The sequence below is a fragment of the Megalops cyprinoides genome, chromosome 5, assembly GCF_013368585.1.
Source record: "Megalops cyprinoides isolate fMegCyp1 chromosome 5, fMegCyp1.pri, whole genome shotgun sequence".
Lineage (NCBI taxonomy): Eukaryota > Metazoa > Chordata > Actinopteri > Elopiformes > Megalopidae > Megalops > Megalops cyprinoides.
Genome location: NC_050587.1, coordinates 13,522,829 through 13,542,500, shown reverse-complemented (window position 1 = coordinate 13,542,500; position 19,672 = coordinate 13,522,829). Strand labels below are relative to the sequence as shown.

Below are 19,672 nucleotides of genomic sequence, written 5' to 3'. Positions count from 1 at the left end.
CGTGACTCTGTAGAACGAGGAAACGGGATGCTTTTACCTGCACACGTGGCGCATGCTGTGCATTAATAAACAGAGCTTCACTGTAAGAGCTTTCTGCCCTATTCCTCAAACAGCGTCAGTAAACAGCACTTGGGATTCTCTTATTAATGCAACCCGCGTCAGTGGTGCATAGACTGTCACATGGTTAGAAGTGTTAAGAGTCTCAGACCAAGTTGCTTCATTTCTGCAGATGGCTGGAAGGATGGGTGTTTGGTTATGATTATTTATTTTGGGGTATTATTCATTGTGTATAGGTCAAAATAATACCTATAGAGGCTTTTGAGGGTTTTTTGGAATGCATCAGTGAGTATAAAGAAGCTGTTTTGGGGCAAATGAAAGTTTATTTTGCTCTTTCAGAATTTATTCCAGACGAAATAGTACCTTATTATCATTAAAATGTACTTTATTCTGTTGGGCTTTAATAAACTACTTAAAGCACTTGTAATTTATTATAGCCTTATGCTTTGTACATTATTTCATTTTACTTTATTTATACATTATTTCGTTTCATAGTGCCCCCTGTAGAAATTACTTTTACAAATTAGTTTTTGTTAACTATGACGGGATGAAATAAAGATTAACGCAGTTTGTCAGTTCTGAGATGGAGATTTAATAGGAGTTTTTAAGAAATATTTTGCTAAATAACTCATCTAATTCTTCCTTGTCTTTTCTACAAGTATTGCTCTCTCTCTCTCTCTCTTCTTCTTTGTTCTTTTAGGTGTACATACAGCACTTTGGGTGCCTCAGGTTGATTGATCAGAGGCTTTTCCTCTCAGTGAAAGTTGAACTAAAGCACTTGCTCAGACTGGTATGAAGTTGTGTAAGGAATAAAAGTCCTAGGTTTTTATCACGATTCATAGTACAGCGTGTATACACGTACATGCTTAATGTACTCACATTAACATACATAGATATATGCAGTAACACACATGTTTAGTGGTTTTACTTGAGAAGTGGGGTTTTTCCATTGCATACAGCTTAGTGCTCCTAAGTAATGTACATACAGCAGTCCATATGATGAGATTCCAAACCTTTGACCTTTGTCGTTGTCCTTTACGAATCCAGCTTCCCCAGCCTCTCTGCTTGCTCCTCAGCGTGTCTCTCCCCTCTGCTTGCAGGTATCGATCAGATGGCACGAAGAAGGAGCCCACAAAGATCAGCTCTATGGTGAGTCGCATTTCACTGCTGTCCTTTAACCCAGCAAAGCTTCTGGTCAGACACGGACCATCTGCTCAGCTGGTACTTGGGCTAAATTTTCAAGGGTTCATCAGCCTCCTTAAACATTAAGTTAATCTCATGATGCTTAGATGGGGATATGCATGTCTGAAATATCTTAAACATTTAAACACTGGAACTTTGGTCCCCATTTACACATTTAGTGTCCGTTTATAACTTGGGTCTGCTGTCAGCTGTGATCATATGTGTTATGTGTGTTTTCATATGAATTGGCCTCAAATTTTTCTACACAAGTTATTGAAAGCTATTTATTTGAAATCAGGAACAGTCTTAGATTCTGCATAATATTTATTTGAAATCAGGAACCATCTGCGTCATTACTCTACAGGGGGTTTGTAGTCAGCTTGTGGTCAGTGGGCCACACAGAGAAGGTTGATGCGTTTCACTCCAGTGGCCTTGCCTGTGTGGCAGCCTGGAGGGGTCTCGGTTATGGGATCTTTAAGTTCTGCTGATCTTCATCCCTCACTTTACACCTTGGCATCTGTTCCTCTCAGCACCTCTTGACTGTTTTGCTTTTATGGGCTCCTCTGCTCAGCTGGTCACTCAAACATGGGACACAGTACTACTCTAACATATGTGGCAGTATGCAAATAATAGCATGCTTTGGTGTCTCAAACTTTTTTCCCTCTTCTGTAACATACAATTGGGCTGCTGTGAAATAAACCCATGCCATTTCTAGTGGTGATGATCATTGTTTTTAATGGAATTTTTTAAAGCCCAGTATTCTCTCATTGATCTTTTGTGTTATGAAGCAATATGCTAGATTTCAGAGTCATAAATCTATAGAAGGAATGGAGTATGTTACAAAGTGGAAGCATTAATTTCTATGCCATTGTTTTTCTTTTTGAATTTTAAAATTGTGTTTGTGTTACAGAGGCTATTGGTAAAAATTTCAAATCCTTGTTAAAACAACATATAACCTGAGTGTAAAATATTTCAGAAACAGTAATTTCTCTTGTACTGCATTAATTTATAACTAAACAACAGTATTGAGAGTAACAGAATTAGAAAGGGTTTGAGACATGGTTAAATAAGGAGTAAATAATTTTTTCCTTTCAATGTTGTTTTTACAAAATGCTGGAACATTTAGCCAACCAAAATTACAGCAAGTAAATGTTTTCATAAGCAGACTTTCATGAGTGGAATATACATCCCTGTAGATGTATACATGGTGTATGGTAACAGTACAGCATTGTTAGAAAACAGGTCAAAGTGCCCTTGAGCCTTCCAGAGGGTAAAACTGGAATTCTTGTATGTGTGGCCTTCATTCACAGCAGTGTGGAAGAGTTTAAAGCTTGGCTGTAGAGGTTTACAGACAGTCTTTGCCTACAAGCAAATAACAGTGTAATTGAGTTTGCTATAGTTGTTACTGCAGTCATTTATGCCTCTATTTGACCTGTTTTACATTGATTTATAGCGTGCATGCTTGCTTGTAGCACTTCGCACCGTTCTGTAATTCAATAAGAACATTTGCCAGAATGCTAACAGGACTATTATTGAAGCTGACTTTGCATGGTCATTAGAGAACCGTGTTTGTCTGGGGTTTAAGCTGTTGTGCCTACGTGCCTGGGTGAATATGTGACACCTTTTTTAGCGGACTTGAACACGCCAAGGCTGTTTATAAATAATCAGGTGGTCTATGATGCAGTCGGTGGTTAACCTCTGCCCTTTCATCGCATTCAGTGAGAATCAGACTGCCAACGTCCACATGAAACCAAGTGAAACAACCAGATTGGACTTGGTTTTCTTAGTTCTGACTGCTGCTTTACAATTTGCACAATCCATCGCTCTCTAATCTAAATCCATGCAGTGGATTTTATTCGGTCCCTGGAGGAGAGCAGGCAGGGAAGCTGAGCGCGGCTGCTGATAAGAGAACACAGCAGCGCTGATGCTGAGCCTGATACGGCTTACTCCCACAGAGCTGGGGGGCAGAGGGCTACCACCTGTGGGTGATCACCAGCAGCGAGGCCAGCCGCAGGTCAGACGGGGACATGGAGAGCACGCCCACCCTCCAGCAGGCCGGGATCCTGCAGTTCCAGTTCATCAAGAGCGCCCTGACAGTCAATCCCTGCACGGTCAGCAGCTCTCTCACTGCGCACACACACACACACACACGCACAGTACACACTCACACGATTATACCTCTATCATACTACACACATACATGTGTATGTCAATGGTAGTTTTAAGATTAGAAGTGTAGATTCCACCAGTGATATCCACATGTCACTCTAGACTGTTTTAACCTGGTTGAAAGTTGCTCTCATGACCTTCTTGACCCTGTAATTTGGCTGGTCTTTACAGAGCAACCAGGAGCAGGTGCTTTTGATTGGGGAGGACCGCCTGTACCTGACATGTGGGGACCCAGCCCAAGCCCACACCCCCTCGGAGCAGCACCTATCCCGGGACAGCAGCCCCTTGTACTCCACCTCCCCCTCCTCCGTCTCTCAGGGATTAAGCACTTTATTAGGACACAGGCATTGGCACGTGGTCCAGGTATGGGCTGGCACACTGAAAATGCTACACAATCAGTCATTACTGGTCTGCATGCTCTTTAGGGTCTCTGCCATGCTGCTGTCTCAAATGCACGTGCCCCCAGTATCTTTCCAGGAAAGTGTAATCTAAAACATATTTTCAGAATCAGTTTTTTGTTTCATTTGTGTTTTTCTCTTCCAGATTCACAGCACATATCTTGAGAGCAACTGGCCAATACGGGTGAGTAAGAAACAAGCAGGGCAGCGTTGTTGAGGAGTGGGGATTCAGAGCAGAAATACGCCCCTCCGCTTTGGACTGCCAGCTACAAGGAAGCAGATTGCTGTGAAAGCCATCGGTTTCTAACGGCCTGGTCTCCGCTCCCCTGTCCCGCAGTATGCAGCCATAGACACGCAGGGCCAGTGCATGGCAGTGGCAGGGAGACGCGGCTTTGCACACTACTCCTCCTTCACCAGGAAGTGGAAGCTTTTCGGGAACATCACCCAGGTTTGACAGCTTCTTTTTCTTCCTTTCTCTTTGTCAAAAACTGTCGCATTCCAATAATCTGCAGCGTTCACTTCAAGAAAGGTCATGTACAGCGTGACAGAAGGTATTACTGTGCTTGAAAGTAACTGAAGCTGGTGTTTTTCTGCCTCTACTACAGGAGCAGAACATGACGGTGACCGGAGGGCTGGCATGGTGGAACGACTACATTGTAGTCGCCTGTTACAATTTCATAGACCAGCAGGAGGAGGTAAAGAGATCCGAAAGGCATTACCAATGGATCACCCTAGACAAAGATAGAATTAGAACCTGTGATTGCAAAATGTGTGCATGTTCTTCTCTGATAACTTAAAAGCTTAGGCTGTGTGACTTTCAGTTTATTCAGGATTTTGCCATGGATTTCATGGATTGTTGTTATAACAGGTTGGGGATGTAGTTTCAACTCATCCTTTACAAGCACTTAGGACTCTGTGTTTAGCACTTCCTGTGACTTGTCCCTCCCAGCAGTCATCCATTAATGGCATTCCTACTCCAAATTTCACTGTGCAAAATTTGATTATGTTGATCAGAGTAGTAGTTTACCACAGAGTTATTTATAAGAGTGCTGTCAATCACAGCATGTTTGAGGACAAATCAGCATATAAATGAAATGTTAGCATGTTATAATTATAATGTAATTCCAGTTTGTCAAAAGCTGTTACTCAGTTTTTGTAAAGGCAAACACCAGGCAGCACAGAATGGGTGAAATAGCCTCTCTGATCCTCTTCTCCAGCTAAGGCTCTACCTGCGGTCGTCCAACTTGGACAACGCGTTCGCCGACATCACCAAACTGCACTCGGACACGCTGCTGCTCAACGTGTTCCGCAACATGGTGATCCTGTTCAGGGCCGACTGCTCCATCTGCCTCTACAACATCGAGAGGAGGAAGGACAGGTGGGTCAGGCCACAGGGCAGCCGTCTGCTCCAGCTACTGTAGCCAGATCAGTAATGGTGACGAGCCTCTGCTTCAGACTGTAGGATTAAACTGTTGGCTACATTCTTATAAGTTGTCTACAGCTGTGCAGTGTAATTTAATCAATGTTGAGATAAATGCATTTGGCCTGAACTGTGCCTGATGTAATAAACGCCAGACAGAGTGTAATAATATCAAAAAGTTAAGGCTGTAGTTTTGACCGTCGTTGATAGAAGGTGGACTGTGACTTAATGGATGTTTCTTCACTGACTGTTAGAGCAGTAGGATACCGGATGCCTTGGTGTCCCTCTATAACGCTCTCCTCTATAACACTCTCTGTTCTCCTCCCAGCCCGAACGCCTCTGTCAGTATTGAGCTCCTGCAGGAGGTGTCCATGTCCCGCTACATCCCTCACCCAGCCTTGGTGGTGTCTGTCACTCTCACCTCGGTGCGCACCGAGACCGGCATCACTCTCAAAGCCCCGCAGCAGGTAGTGTATTTTCTCACACACGTGCACATACACACGTGCGCATACATGTATACACAAGCACACACATACATACAGTCATGCACATACCCATAGGCACACATTCATACGAATACACACATGCATATATGCGCGTACACACACACACGCACATACACACACACATACACACACACACACACACACACACAGTAGCAGTTATTATAGATGCAGCGATTCAGCGTATGGGTGAGGACGCATATACAGAGGCTGAAATAAAGGTGTTCTAGGTGGCTGGCTCTTAGCGGTGCCCTCTGTCCCCAGGCCTGCGTGGCGGAGAGCATCATGCTGAACCTGGCCGGGCAGCTCATCATGCTGCAGAGGGACCGCTCCGGGCCCCAGGTGCGCGAGAAGGAGGCCCTGCCCAATCACAAGAAGCTGGTGAGCCATTAGCCCCGCCTTGCGCTCATAGTCAGCAGAGGCTGTTGCTGTGAGGCATTCAGGCTGCCGTTGTCATGGGAACCATTACATGCTCATCTGGATTTGAAAGGCCCAGCTTCCACATCTCCCCATCATCATCTTATCAAGGGCAGCAGATACTCGAAGTGACACACAAACGCACATGAAGCACGGAGCTCTATTAATGCTATTAATACTGTGGCACAAGATTAGAAGGGCTGGCTTTCTGCTGTTGTCCTCTCCCCTCTCTTCCCTTTCTCTGATCAATATTATATGCAGCATAATCAAAAAATAGGCCATCAATTTTTTTGATGTGATTTTTTTTGTTGCTTATTAACATCATTATATTGATGTGTGACCTCAGTTATATGGGATGGACAGGAAATCGTGTCACATCATGATGGCTGATGAAGCTTCCACGTTTCTGCTGCCATCTGAAAGCTTTTCTCTGCAGTGGAACACACTGTACACAGGAGCCCATTAAAATCAGGGGGAACTTTGAAACCCCCTCTGAATAATTTAAAATGTATGCTCAGCGACTGTTTCAAAGGCGTTGGGAGGCAGAGAGAGGACCTGAATGTGTAATGGGCAGTGCATGTGTACTCTTCCTTCGTGTTTTGTCTGCTCTAAAAAACGGACTTTGTGTCAGCTTACATCTTCATCCCATCTTCTTGAATGTGTATACATTGTCAGTATTTCAGAGTTTGGAAGGTTATGAAATCGTGTCCTTCCTTTGTTATTGTGAGAGTGTTTTCTTTAAGTTTGCATTAGTGAATGTGTGCTCTTGCTTTGTGTTCTGTCTGCTGGCATGGTGTAAGCTCGTTTTCATCCCCTCTTCCTGAATGTGTACACATTGTCACTTAATGTCAGTGATTGTCAAAGAGTTTGGGAAGTTCTGAAATCGTGTCTTTCCTTAAGTCTGCACTGTGCTGATGGTAATTCGGTCTCTCTTCCTGCCCTGTCGTTCCCAGCTGCCGTTCTGCCCCCCGGTGGTGCTGGCGCAGTGCGTGGAGAACGTGTGGACGACCTGCCGCAGCAACCGCAAGAAGCACCACCTGCTGGAGGCGCTGTGGCTGGCGTGCGGCGAGGCGGGCATGAAGGTGTGGCTGCCGCTGTTCCCGCGCGACCACCGCAAGCCGCACTCCTTCCTGTCGCGCCGCATCATGCTGCCCTTCCACATCAACATCTACCCGCTGGCCGTGCTCTTCGAGGACGCGCTGGTGCTGGGCGCCACCAACGAGACGGTGCTGTACGACGGGCTGCAGGGCCCGCGCGAGCCGCTCGAGGCCCACTTCCCCTTCTGCACGGTGGAGCGCACCTCCCAGATCTACCTCCACCACATCCTGCGGCAGCTGCTGGTGCGCAACCTGGGCGAGCAGGCGCTGCTGCTGGCGCAGTCGTGCGCCGGGCTGCCCTACTTCCCGCACGTGCTGGAGCTGATGGTGCACGTGGTGCTGGAGGAGGAGGCCACCTCGCGCGAGCCCATCCCCGACCCGCTGCTGCCCACCGTCGCCAAGTTCATCACCGAGTTCCCGCTCTTCCTGCAGACCATCGTGCACTGCGCCCGCAAGACCGAGTACGCGCTCTGGAACTACCTGTTCGCCGCCGTCGGCAACCCCAAGGACCTGTTTGAGGAGTGCCTGATGGCCCAGGACCTGGACACGGCCGCCTCCTATCTCATAATCCTGCAGGTGGGTGGCGCTGTCCTCTAGGGCGACGTCACGCGGCCGGCCTCCTGTCTCAGTCCAGCAGGCAGGGGCCTCTGTTACTCTCACGTGACATTTTAGCAGCAGAGAAGAAGAATGGTTTCCAGGTCTCCACCTTCACAACCTGCTTGACGAAGTGAAGGTCTTATCTTGCCAGCTGTAATGACCGCTGCCATAAATATGCCTTCCAGCATGTAATACATGCCATTTTATTCCACTGTGTTAAATCCAGGGGCATAAGCTTTCCCTCAGTAATTCAGATAATTAAACTCAGTGTTCATCGTGCTGGAAGAAAATGCCATTACACTATATATAAATCCTCTGAGCCATTTTACTGCCATCCACTTGAGAAACATATATTTCAGTATGACTGGGTTACTGTTTGTCACAATACAGCTCTGTTCCAAGGGAATTAACCTGTCACATCTGCTAGAGCTTTTTGGCTACACAAATGAATAACCCAAAATTTTCAGAATTTTCAAATAGCTTGACTGTGGCTCAGTGAAGGTCTTGACAACTAAGCTGAATTTATACAAAATGTCTCGTGGCAGAACATGGAGGTCCCGGCAGTGAGCCGCCAGCATGCCACACTACTCTTCAACACTGCCCTGGAGCAGGGGAAGTGGGACCTCTGTCGTCACATGATCAGATTCCTCAAGGCCATTGGCTCAGGAGAATCAGAGACACCACCCCTCACACCAACCACTCAGGTACTTGTAATCTGTGATTTTTTTTTTCTTCATCAAAGTAGTAAACTTTAAAACTGAATAAATTTGCAATAATGGTGCGACCACTCTTCCAGTTTTCCAGAGCTGTTCTTTTAGATACATTTTCCTGCACTTGTAATGTTGTTGGTGAAGACAGATACAAGTTCCCCAAGATGTATTTCTTTGTATGTTTTACATTCATATTTTCTCACTAGGCAGATACTCTTATCCAGAACTACTTACAAAGCAAGAGTATTTATTTAATTAATAATGGGAAATGTGGAAGAAAATCAGATATTTTCCTTAAGGAAAAATAACATTAACTTGCTCTTGCACAGAGAAACTACATTAACAACATAATAAAGCCAGTTATACCCATTAGCACCACTGTAACTACAAACAAAGTGCTCTTTGTTTGTGATTGAGAGCAGTTCTGTTGTTTGTGTGTACTGCACATGTTCTCTAAAATAGTTAGTCCCTAAGGACAATTTTAATCCTTCTTATATAACAGTTACGCAATACTGGCATAGAGTTACACTGTTCTAACATGTGTAATTCAAACAGTTGTGTGAAATTCCACATTTTATATATCTAGCTTTAATAAGAAATGTATTTTATTGGTATTTTGGATAAATAATTCATGGATTAGTAATGAAACCAAATTTTACTTTCACAGGGTAAAACTTGACCAATTTGTTTTAAGATTAAAACATTAAGTTTACATTAAGATTAAGTTTTTTTTTTTTTTTTAAATGGTGGTTCTTGTTTGAAATGGCGAGCTTAGTTGGGCTGAATGGCCTGTTCTCGTCATCATATGTTATGTTTTTATGTCCTTATATCCATTGCATTGCAGTGTCCATTCACATCCTGACTTGGACTTAGCCACTCCTTAGGCAGTCCTTGGAGTCAGATTGATCAGGACCGAATCAGGAATCAATCAAATCACAACTGAGTCACGAATCAAGCTCAGTACTGGTAGCCTTTCCAAACCATCACAAACATGATTCCTGCTTTAGGATGCAGCGATGTGTGGAAAGTTTCACAGGGCTTTTCATTCTGTTGTAGTTGCAATTGCTACAGCTGTTTTTGAGTAGTTGAAGTAGATCTGAAACAGAGCTTAAGTGTGTTTTCTCTGGCTCTGTTAGGAACCCAGCTCAACGGGAGGCTTTGAATTCTTCCGGCACCGGAGCATCAGTCTGTCCCAGTCAGCTGACAGCCTGAATCCAGGGAAGTTCAACCTGCAGAAGACCCTCAGCATGCCCTCTGGACCCTCGGCAAAGAGGTAGCGAGAGAGAGTGATGCAGATACTGTTATCTCAGACACTGTTTCTGAAATATGTCCACTGCTCCGTACAAGGAGCTTAAAGTGGCCTGTGCAGTGTATGAACACCCTTCAGCTCCAGGTTTAAAATGGAAGGTGTGTGTCAGATACATGGTTCATGGCTCTCATGCACACACTAGGCTGTGGTCATATGGGGTGGGGGGTCCACTGCCAAGCTTCGCAGGCTTGTAAAACTGCCAGAAATTCAAACCCCACGTCAATTCCTGGCAGTTTTCTGTGCTGCCTACAAATTCCTGTGAACAGTCGTTAACCTGAACTTCCACGGCAATTTACAGTGCTGCTTACTGACGAAAATCCCACTCTTCATGCAGTGTTAGCGCTCCTGTACTCTGTGACTATGAGCCAGTGGTCCACTGAATAGTTGCAACCTTTTTGAGTGCTTCAAAGGGAAAATGTGACTGAATTACAGGAGTTAAGAGGAAATCTAAGAAAACAAACTGCAGTTTGCAAGACTGCAGCTGTTTTTTAGATTTAGTTTAAACAACCATTACCCTATATGTCTTATCATACTGTATAAGGTTTTATATATCCCTGGTAACAGGATTAGTAGTAAATACATAAAAGTGGTTCAGCTTGTCGCAGTATGTATAATGTAAGGTAAAACGGGCACTGTTGCAGAGCAGAGATTGATTGTCGCTCTGAGGGATTAGCAGGGTATTGTATCTGGATTTCCAGGGCAACGACCTCGCTGAATACAGCGCTGCCGCTAACGGTTGCTTTGATATCCCCCCCCCCCCCCCTCCCCTTTTCGTCTTTTGCGCGCGGTGGGAAGCGGGGACAGGTGGAGCAGGGACAGCGACTGTGCGGAGAACATGTACATCGACATGATGCTGTGGCGCCACGCCCGCCGGCTGCTGGAGGAGGTGCGGCTCAAGGACCTGGGCTGCTTCTCCGCCCAGCTGGGCTTCGAGCTCATCGGCTGGCTGTGCAAGGAGCGCACGCGGGCCGCCCGCGTCGACAACTTCGTCACCGCACTCAAGCGGCTGCACCAGGACTTCCTGTGGCCCTTCCCCGTCATCCCCGCCTGCTCCGTCAGCTCGCCCTACAAGAACGGCCGCTACCGCGCAGGTGAGGGAGGCTCAGTGTGTGCCCGGGGGGGCCTGATGCAGGCGTGCAGTAAGCAGGGAATGTCGGAGGCTCAGTGTGTGCCCGGGGGGGCCTGATGCAGGCGTGCAGTAAGCAGGGAATGTCAGAGGCTCAGTGTGTACCCGGGGGGGCCTGATGCAGGCGTGCAGTAAGCAGGGAATGTCAGAGGCTCAGTGTGTACCCGGGGGGGCCTGATGCAGGCGTGCAGTAAGCAGGGAATATCGGAGGCTTGTGGTAGTAGCACTAGAGACTTACAGTACCACTCCAAAGTTTGGACCCCCCTGATGAAGCTAATGGGAAATCTGCATTGAAAGACTTATGCTTAAATGCTCGAAATTTGTTTCTTAGATATAAATAGTGAAGTTGATGCCTATGCAAAAAAATGTCATTTTAAAAAATATTTTTTGGCCAGTTTGAATCTAAAATGTAAGTTTTGATTTGTTCTTTTTGGTCACCGTATATTTCCATTTGTGATATTTCATAGTAGTGATGTTTACTATTATTCTAACATGCGAAAAATAGTAAAAATAAAAGAAAAACCCCTCTATGAGTAGGTGTGTCCACACTGGTACCATAAGGCTTGCTATAATATACTTTGTGTTATGGACCACATATGGACAGCACAGTCTAAGAGCGCTTCTTCCGCCCTGTCTCAGTGCTGGGCACGCGGCTGCTGAAGTCCCAGTCGGCGGACAGCCTCCTGAACAGTGAGATGGACACGGCCCCGCCTCATGTGGCCCCCAGCAGACACAGCTGGCTGGACAGCCTGGGGGCGGAGCCCAAGGAGATGGACACGGCCTCGTCTCACGGGCCCCAGCCGCAGGAGGCCTTCCTCTCACCCCTCATCAGCAAGGGTGAGTCTGCCTCTCACCCTCCTCTTCCTCTGTGGCAGGGTCTCCAGTGAGGGCCCAGTGTCACTCCTCTTCTGTGGTAACCTCGGCTGGTTGATTGTAAAAAAACAAGCAGGAGTCATTGTTATAAAGTTTCTACACCCTTTTTGAGCTTTTGCTCAGAATACAGTTTGTTTTATCAATTCTCTTTAAAAACATTAAAAACATTAAAAAAAACCATAAAGAATTTCCAAGCATGCACCTGGGTCGATTGCACAGTTGGAGGATTGCAGGTGTAGGCAACTTGTAGACAATTGGCAGAGAGACCTGTGTGGATTTTCTATCCCTCTTGCTTTCATCTCTGTTGTTTTGAATTGTAAGTAAGCCTCGTTTTGTCATGGTTTGCATGTGGGTCTGTTTCACCTGTTTTTGTCTTCTCTGGCCTCTCTGTCCCCAGGCGATGAGTGCAGCATCGGCTCGGCCACAGACCTGACAGAGACCAGCTCCATGGTGGACGGGGACTGGACCATGGTGGACGAGAACTTCTCCACCCTCAGCCTGACGCAGTCTGAGCTGGAGCACATCTCCATGGAGCTGGCCAACAAAGGCCCACACAAGTCCCAGGTGCAGCTCAGGTGAGGCAGCCGTCGCTCAGTGATGTCATCACTGCGGGATGGTTAAATACGACAGAGGCATCACCCCAGTGTTCCATTGGCGAGAAAGACTGTCAACTGGTATGGCAGATGGGAGATGCATTGATCTTTACTCACCACTCACAGTTCCCTGCCTGTGCTTTCACCTCCTGTTTCACAGCGCTGGCTGTTGGACTCATCTGTTTGTGTTTGTGCTGGCATCCCAGGTACCTGCTGCACATTTTCATGGAGGCAGGCTGCCTGGAGTGGTGCGTGGTCATCGGTCTCATCCTCAGAGACACCAACATCATCAAGCAGGTGGTCAGTTTCCTGGACTCCCCCGAGGTCCCGGCGGAGACCGTGCAGAGCGTTCGCAATGGCCTGCTGGCAGTGGATGCTTGGGCCTCGTCCGACTGGTGAGCTCACTTGCACGCGTACCACATACCACACATGCACTGTTCACTGAACACACTGGAAATGCATATACACATTGTGGACACAGGACACTATACACGCACACACACACACACACACACACACACACACACACACACACACACACACACGACACACATTATATGCATACTGCAGACACAGGACACTACACACACACACGTACACAGACTACATGCAACACAGACGGCAAACGCAGGACACACACCATATGCACACTACGGACAGGCTTTCTGCACAACACGCTAACGCACCCTGCAAACACAGGATACACACACTATGCACACTAAACACCATGTAGTGATCTGGTCATAACTTATGACAACTGGGCTAAAATAGTTTAGTGTAATATCCGCACGTATAGACGTGCTTAAACCAATGCGGGCTAGATGTCTTCTGAATGGAGCCTGACCACGTGTGTGTGTCTGTGAATCCCCACTGCACAGCCTGGGCTACAAGCCCTTCCTCAGCCTGCTCCGGCCGCAGCTGCAGAAGCTGCTGGAGGCCGCCGCCGAGCAGGTCCAGCCGGAGGTCTTCCAGCCGTCCGGTGCCTCCAAGCTGGCGGAGCCCACCAGCCCCCGGACAGAGGAGAGCCGCGGGCCGGTCGCCCTGGGGGCCAGCCTGCCCGCCGAGGCGGCAGGAGGGGCGGCGCGGCCCATGGAGGACTGCCCCGAGGAGGAGCAGGAGGAGCAGACTGTGGACGAGGGGGCGTACGACTGCACCCTTTCCTGACCCCCACCGAGCCAGAGCAGCCTCCACGGAACCACAGGAAAAGGAAGAGAGCGGGAACGCAAACAGGAAGTGGCAGAGACACAAGCCCCAGGTGGTCAGGGCAGCTCCTGTCAGCTGGTGTTTGAGTTGCGTTTTTCTTTAGTTGTTTTTATTTTACTGCTTTAAGCATTACGATGTTGAAATTGGATGTGTGTGTGTGTGAGCGCGCGTTTCTGTGTGTGTGCGCATGTGTGTGTATAAAATTGTGTGATGAACTGAGCTCCTTAAAGACAGAGAGAGGTAACACTCCCTCCCTTGCTGCCCGCAATGCAAAACCGAAAATATGGACCCATTAAAACTTGGCCAGGGTCCTAGGAGGTCACTGAAGCACATGATGTATGCTTTTGAGCATTCCGTGGACAGAGCGTCAGTATTATATTGTAATGAAACACACCTCACAGGTCCTGATGAATTGGAGTCTGCTTGGACAGAGCCTTAGGTAACACCCAAATGATGTATACTTCACTGTACTCCTGAGTGGGCAGTATACTCACATGGCAGAATTACGACCGCAGGAAGTATTACTTCTGGGATTTATGTAAGCTCTGCACTGTTGTTGCTGTTTGGTTTTTAGCTCCCTGGACCCCTGTAACTCGGGGGTTTGTGTTTATTTTTACGCTTGTGCTGTTCGTTCAGTTTTGGGACGGCATTCTCATAAGCTCTCCTGAAAGAGAAATGGACGTGGGACGATCGAAAGCATTTATTGACATTTTCGGATGTGCACAGCATTTTAATGACCTTTCTTGGGACTCCACTTGCCTTGACCTTGTGTAGTTTGGATTATGGACACAAAGGCATATAAATCAATTTTGAATACACACGCACAAAAATTTACTCCAACAAATCAACCAAGATACAGAAAACTCACAGCAACCAGATTCTGACGGTCCCATATACTGTGATGTGGATGAAGTGAGATATTTGGAGACATAAAATCCTGTTTGTAGTAGATGGGGGATTACACACTTAAGTTAATTTAAGCAGCTATTTTTAGGATCAGCTGCAAAAAATCTGAAGTCTACAGTTTTACAGACTGGTAGGCATTGTGTGAAACATTAAAGTAAAGCAGTTATTACAGCTTCAGTATTTATGTGAAATAAGATGACTTAAAACTGAAAATATGTCATCTTCATATAGTTTCAGATTCTTAATGGTACAGAACAGGCCTCATTATCTACACTATCCACATAGGCTGAAGCTCTGCAGAGTTCATTTTGATGCAGAATGCGCTATGCAGGGTTTCACTAGCACTTAAACTGGTCTTTTTTAGGTCACAGAGCCATGACCACAGATCAGATGACCACATGTATAGAACAGAATTCTGCTGCAGTTACGTTTTCATTTATCCACAAACAAAAAATCACTGGTCCTTAAAATGTTGTGTTCCACAGAATGTTTTGAAACTTTGAAGCAGGGTTTTTTTTGTCAGTTATAATTTGAAGCCTGTTTGTGGGCCACAGAATCAGTTACAGTATATTCATTCACTTACCCAGAGCCATACACATAAATGTAGTTTATGTATGAGCAAATCAATGTGAAAGTGTTCATGAGCGTGTTGATTAGAATAACAGCACTGCATGAAAATGTGTGTACCTTCACCTCTGAACTCAGACGAGCCTGGTGTGTTCAGTGTGGCCTTTACAGTCCATGGCATAGTTTAAGAAAACTTAAAACCACGTTGCTTGATCTGACCCCAAATGACCCATTTGGATTATCTTAAATGTGTACAGTCCATTTTTAATTTATGCAGCACGATTTTAAGATGATGTGCGGTTGCTGTTGGCCTCAAAGCTGTCAGATCAGTGTGAGACAGTCAAATAAAAGGAGCACCAAAACCAGCAGACACACTAATCATTTGGGGAAGCATTAATATTGCATACTTCTTCCACCTGCTGTGGAGCAGAAAAAGGAAAAAACTGGTAACTGTATATTTAGGATCACTCTGTGGAATCAAGTCCACACTGCTTGACTGAACAATCTATAACATTGTGTGAAGACTTGTTTTATGGGGAGTCAACCTTGTATGAATTGGGGAAATTTTATCCCTGCAAACAGTGTCCTTAAACTGTATTATAATGAAACTGAGATAGTATGTCCTTAATGGCATGTTGAGTGAATGGGCTGAAATCAGTGTTAACACTGGTAATTTAGCCGAGATGGAAACGTAATGATCAAGTTCTGTGTGTGTTAACAGTTTGTCAACAGTTGTCAAGTGTTTGAAAGCATAAATCATGTGGTACTGGATATCTTTGAATCTCCTGCGTGTATGAAATTTGAACCTGAGAATTTTGCTTTGTATTCTCTTGTCCAGTGGAACCTCTATACCCAAAGTCATATGAACCTGTTTAGGTTTTGATTTTGAGTAATTTTTATATTATTATTGTTATTATTATTCCTGCCTAGACCATCGAGGAACATAAATTAGATACACACCTTGACTTTCATATCTTCACTTATTTATTTTTTATTGTTGTGGCTATATTATCTTGGACTGCACATGCATTTCATCAATGTGAATAGCACTCACTCAAATCATGTGGCCCTGTTTCAGACTCACAGGCTCTTCATTGTGAGTGGGAGACTGGGAATCCCTTTGAGATGAGAAATGGTCACATGATCACCTCCAGAACTGCTTTTAAGTCAATATTAAGTAACCACAGCTTTGCTTTATGGTAGGAGCACATGCTTAGGACACTTACAAAGAATTTTACACAAGTGTGATATCGCCCCCTCCCTTCATGTACAATAGTTTCTACCTACAGCAGTATTAAAGAGATGCTAGAAACGTTCGTAAAGGTTCAGTTTAATAAATCAATGCAGAATTGTTACTACTTTTATACAACAATGGAGTGGTCTATTTTTATAGCTTTACTGTGCCCCGCCCATGTCATTTCTCTCCTCTGTTCATTTTGCCATGCTCATATGGACCAAAACATTTTAATGAAAAATGTTTAAGTTGGCAGCAGCTAACTCTTGAAACACTTCTCATCTCTGTTGTTCTGCTCTGCAAAGTGGAAATTCATTTGTTTGATACCGGTTTATTTCTTGGAGGACTACCTTGCAGATGCTGGGCAGCCGTGCTCTGTTCCTGTCCAGACCGTGCAGTATACAGATACAGAACTCCAGTGCTGATGTATCACATGCTTTCCATTACCAGGATGGCACTGATTTTGATTTCCTCTTCTACCGTCATCTCAGTATATGCATTGTTCCACTCCCTTATTAGAGAAAATGAAACAGTGAAGTCCTATCGAACGTTTACTTGTATTATTCAACCAAAGAAATGATTAGCCACACTCTGTACACAACAGTCAGAGGTCTGTGTGTGGATGTGTTAGAAGGCTCACTGAGACCTGGGGCCCGGTGAGAAAACCTGTCCCATTTTTGCACCAAAACCTGCTCTCACTCGAGTAGTTTTGAGCCACCATTGAGGTGAACAAAACCATAGAAACGCTACATAGCAAATGATGCAGCTTCATTGACATTAAAAGGCCTTTTTCCAGCTAAGTCAAACAATTAATGGCAGACTCTTTCCATGCATAGGTACTGTATTCATAATGGTTATAGGGGTGTGAGTACCTTGGAATGTTGGGAGGACTCTTTGTAAGCTAACTTCCTGTGTACAGTAAAACATTGCCTGGGTCAGATGGCCACCTTCAATGCAGTGTATAGATACAGTTTCTTGTACAATTACTTTTCTACTGTTTTTTTTGTTTTCTATTTTATTTTGCCTGTACATAAATACAATAAATTATTTTTAAAAACAAACATGTGTTTCCTATACTTTACCACTAGTGTTATCCCAGGTTGAGTGAAGAAAACACTGCATGAGCCAGAGATCATGAAGGAATTGTGAACAGCTTGTGCACCCCCCCCCCCACACACACACACACACAAACACCCAATGTCAAATGTCCAATTCATAGGATAATACCGATCATTTCTCTCCTAATTAATGGCATCATGGCAAATGCAGTTGGACATCTGTTTTACTTCTAAGTTAAAATAAATCCACTTGTTGGGATACACAACTTCAAAAAGTAAGAATTTAGTCTCTCCTTGTCTGCAGGTATTTCACTATAAGTGAATTATACAAGGTGACAAAAATCACCTTGCCCTCAAGTCAAACGTAAACTAAATTAAATGTGAAATTCATGTTGAAAACGCATCTGTGGTCCTTTGAAAATGACACTGGTAAATTTTGGCTCCTACTACAGGACTTATGCGTTTTTGGCTAAACAAACAACTGAGATGACTCATTTTTTGAATCATGAAAACCGTTCAAATTAATGTGGAGTTTTATTTTTGCTCTTTGTACATCCAGGAGTTTACAATGTTGCACAAAAATAGCTTCAACAGTGACAAACTTACAACTGATATTGATTATATTGCAACAGATGACATTGCAACAGATTAGTGGGATATCATTTCACCACTATCGCCACCAATAGTGTAAAAAAAAAATTGGACAGAAACGTTCCTCTTGTGTTAACTGTGTATTGCATTTAAGAACACCACTGCCAAACTTTCATACAAAACTGCATTTTATTCAATGTTGAAAAGAACACTAATTTAGTGAATACAATAAATAAGGGCACAAGTGCGTGATTGACAGGACAAGAGAGAAAGGCATATGAAAACAATGAAAAAAAATCAACATTTGTGAACATGTGTGGAAACAATCCACAATTGGAAATAGAAAAAAAATATTAAGACACAGCTTTGGGCATTTCTAATATAATACGTAATTTTTCTTGTAATGATTTTAATTTCCACCACAATCACAACAAAGGCTGTCTTTTTTCCAGTTGAACTAAACTACTAAAGTATGCCAAACATATGTATGTTTAAATACTCAAGTATGCTTGAGTATTTTCGTGTTGAAAGAAATCATTGCCAACCAGAATATGTTTATGAAAACAGGTTCAGAACTGTTATAACTGTTGTAGATTTTGTAAATTACACGTATGTAATGAAACTATTAGGAGACTCCTTCATACTGATTTGGTTGTCCCTGGTTTTGGTAACATATATGAACTCATCAATATTCAGTGCCATTTTATTGTGATAAGAGATTCAAGTTTAAAAAGTCAAAAAAGTGTAATCTATTATTACTATTATTAAGTTAGGCTTATTATAATAATGTGCCATGTTCAAACAAAAAAGTATGAAATACTGAATAAAGTTCCTGTAGCTTACACCCTGTTTTCTACAACTTTACATGTGATGTATTTTACGTATAGTGAATGCAGGAATATTTAGTAAGTCTTGGCTCTGTGGTGACTACAGTATGGCGTCACACTCACACATTTTGGTCAGCCATTTCCTTAGGAATATTAAATGCTGTCTTTACTCAGAACTGCAGAGTGCACTTTCAGGAAAAGAGAGCTTGAGATGAACTAGAATAGTAGTGGAAACATGAAACAGTGGTGAACCTGGGAACTTCTGAACTTCACTGAAGGACACTATGTCAGCCCCTACCCACAACAAGCTATGAATTACATCAGAAATGCCCAGATGAAAAAAGAACTTTCACAGCGTCAAGAACAATAAGGATTACAATCAGCCACCAACCAACCAAACCACGTTTTACAATCATCCACAGTGCAAGAATACTGCAGAGTTCTACTCATAAACATATGTATTTCACTTATAATACCCAACTGATTAAAGCAATCTGCCACTCTTCATTAACAGGGAAGTAAGTACATTGTACATTTCTGTAATAGCAGAGGTCACCAACACATTGTTACAGAACTTGAGTAATTACTTTTACTGCTGGGAGTCAGGATTAGGCCACAAAGAAATCTGTAATACATAAACCATAAATGGTGAACACTTGTGACTATCAATCAATGTATAAATTATAATTACACTGTTATTACATAATGTTACAGTGTAATTACTGTCCTTAATGTAGAGTGTCATAAAAATGTAAAAAGCCAAATTATTCAATAAGACCAGATATTTACAATATTTTTTAAACTTATACATGTAATTAGTTATGAATAGCACCCC

General features: G+C 44.1%; 1 protein-coding gene across 1 annotated transcript in view; it reads left to right on the top strand.

Annotated features, from left to right (window-relative positions):
- The window catches only part of ric1 (RIC1 homolog, RAB6A GEF complex partner 1), a 67,975-nt gene extending 53,363 nt beyond the window's left edge, over nt 1–14,612 (top strand). The window contains exons 10-26 of the mRNA XM_036529511.1: nt 1,158–1,206; nt 3,195–3,350; nt 3,580–3,771; nt 3,952–3,990; nt 4,144–4,254; nt 4,412–4,501; nt 5,024–5,184; nt 5,555–5,693; nt 5,994–6,110; nt 7,100–7,819; nt 8,386–8,544; nt 9,687–9,823; nt 10,655–10,950; nt 11,625–11,822; nt 12,256–12,433; nt 12,658–12,846; nt 13,330–14,612. Coding sequence (XP_036385404.1) covers nt 1,158–1,206; nt 3,195–3,350; nt 3,580–3,771; nt 3,952–3,990; nt 4,144–4,254; nt 4,412–4,501; nt 5,024–5,184; nt 5,555–5,693; nt 5,994–6,110; nt 7,100–7,819; nt 8,386–8,544; nt 9,687–9,823; nt 10,655–10,950; nt 11,625–11,822; nt 12,256–12,433; nt 12,658–12,846; nt 13,330–13,615 — 3,217 coding nt within the window. The 3' untranslated portion in view covers nt 13,616–14,612. The remainder of the gene's footprint in view (nt 1–1,157; nt 1,207–3,194; nt 3,351–3,579; nt 3,772–3,951; nt 3,991–4,143; nt 4,255–4,411; nt 4,502–5,023; nt 5,185–5,554; nt 5,694–5,993; nt 6,111–7,099; nt 7,820–8,385; nt 8,545–9,686; nt 9,824–10,654; nt 10,951–11,624; nt 11,823–12,255; nt 12,434–12,657; nt 12,847–13,329) is intronic.
- The last annotated feature ends 5,060 nt before the right edge of the window (nt 14,613–19,672 follow it).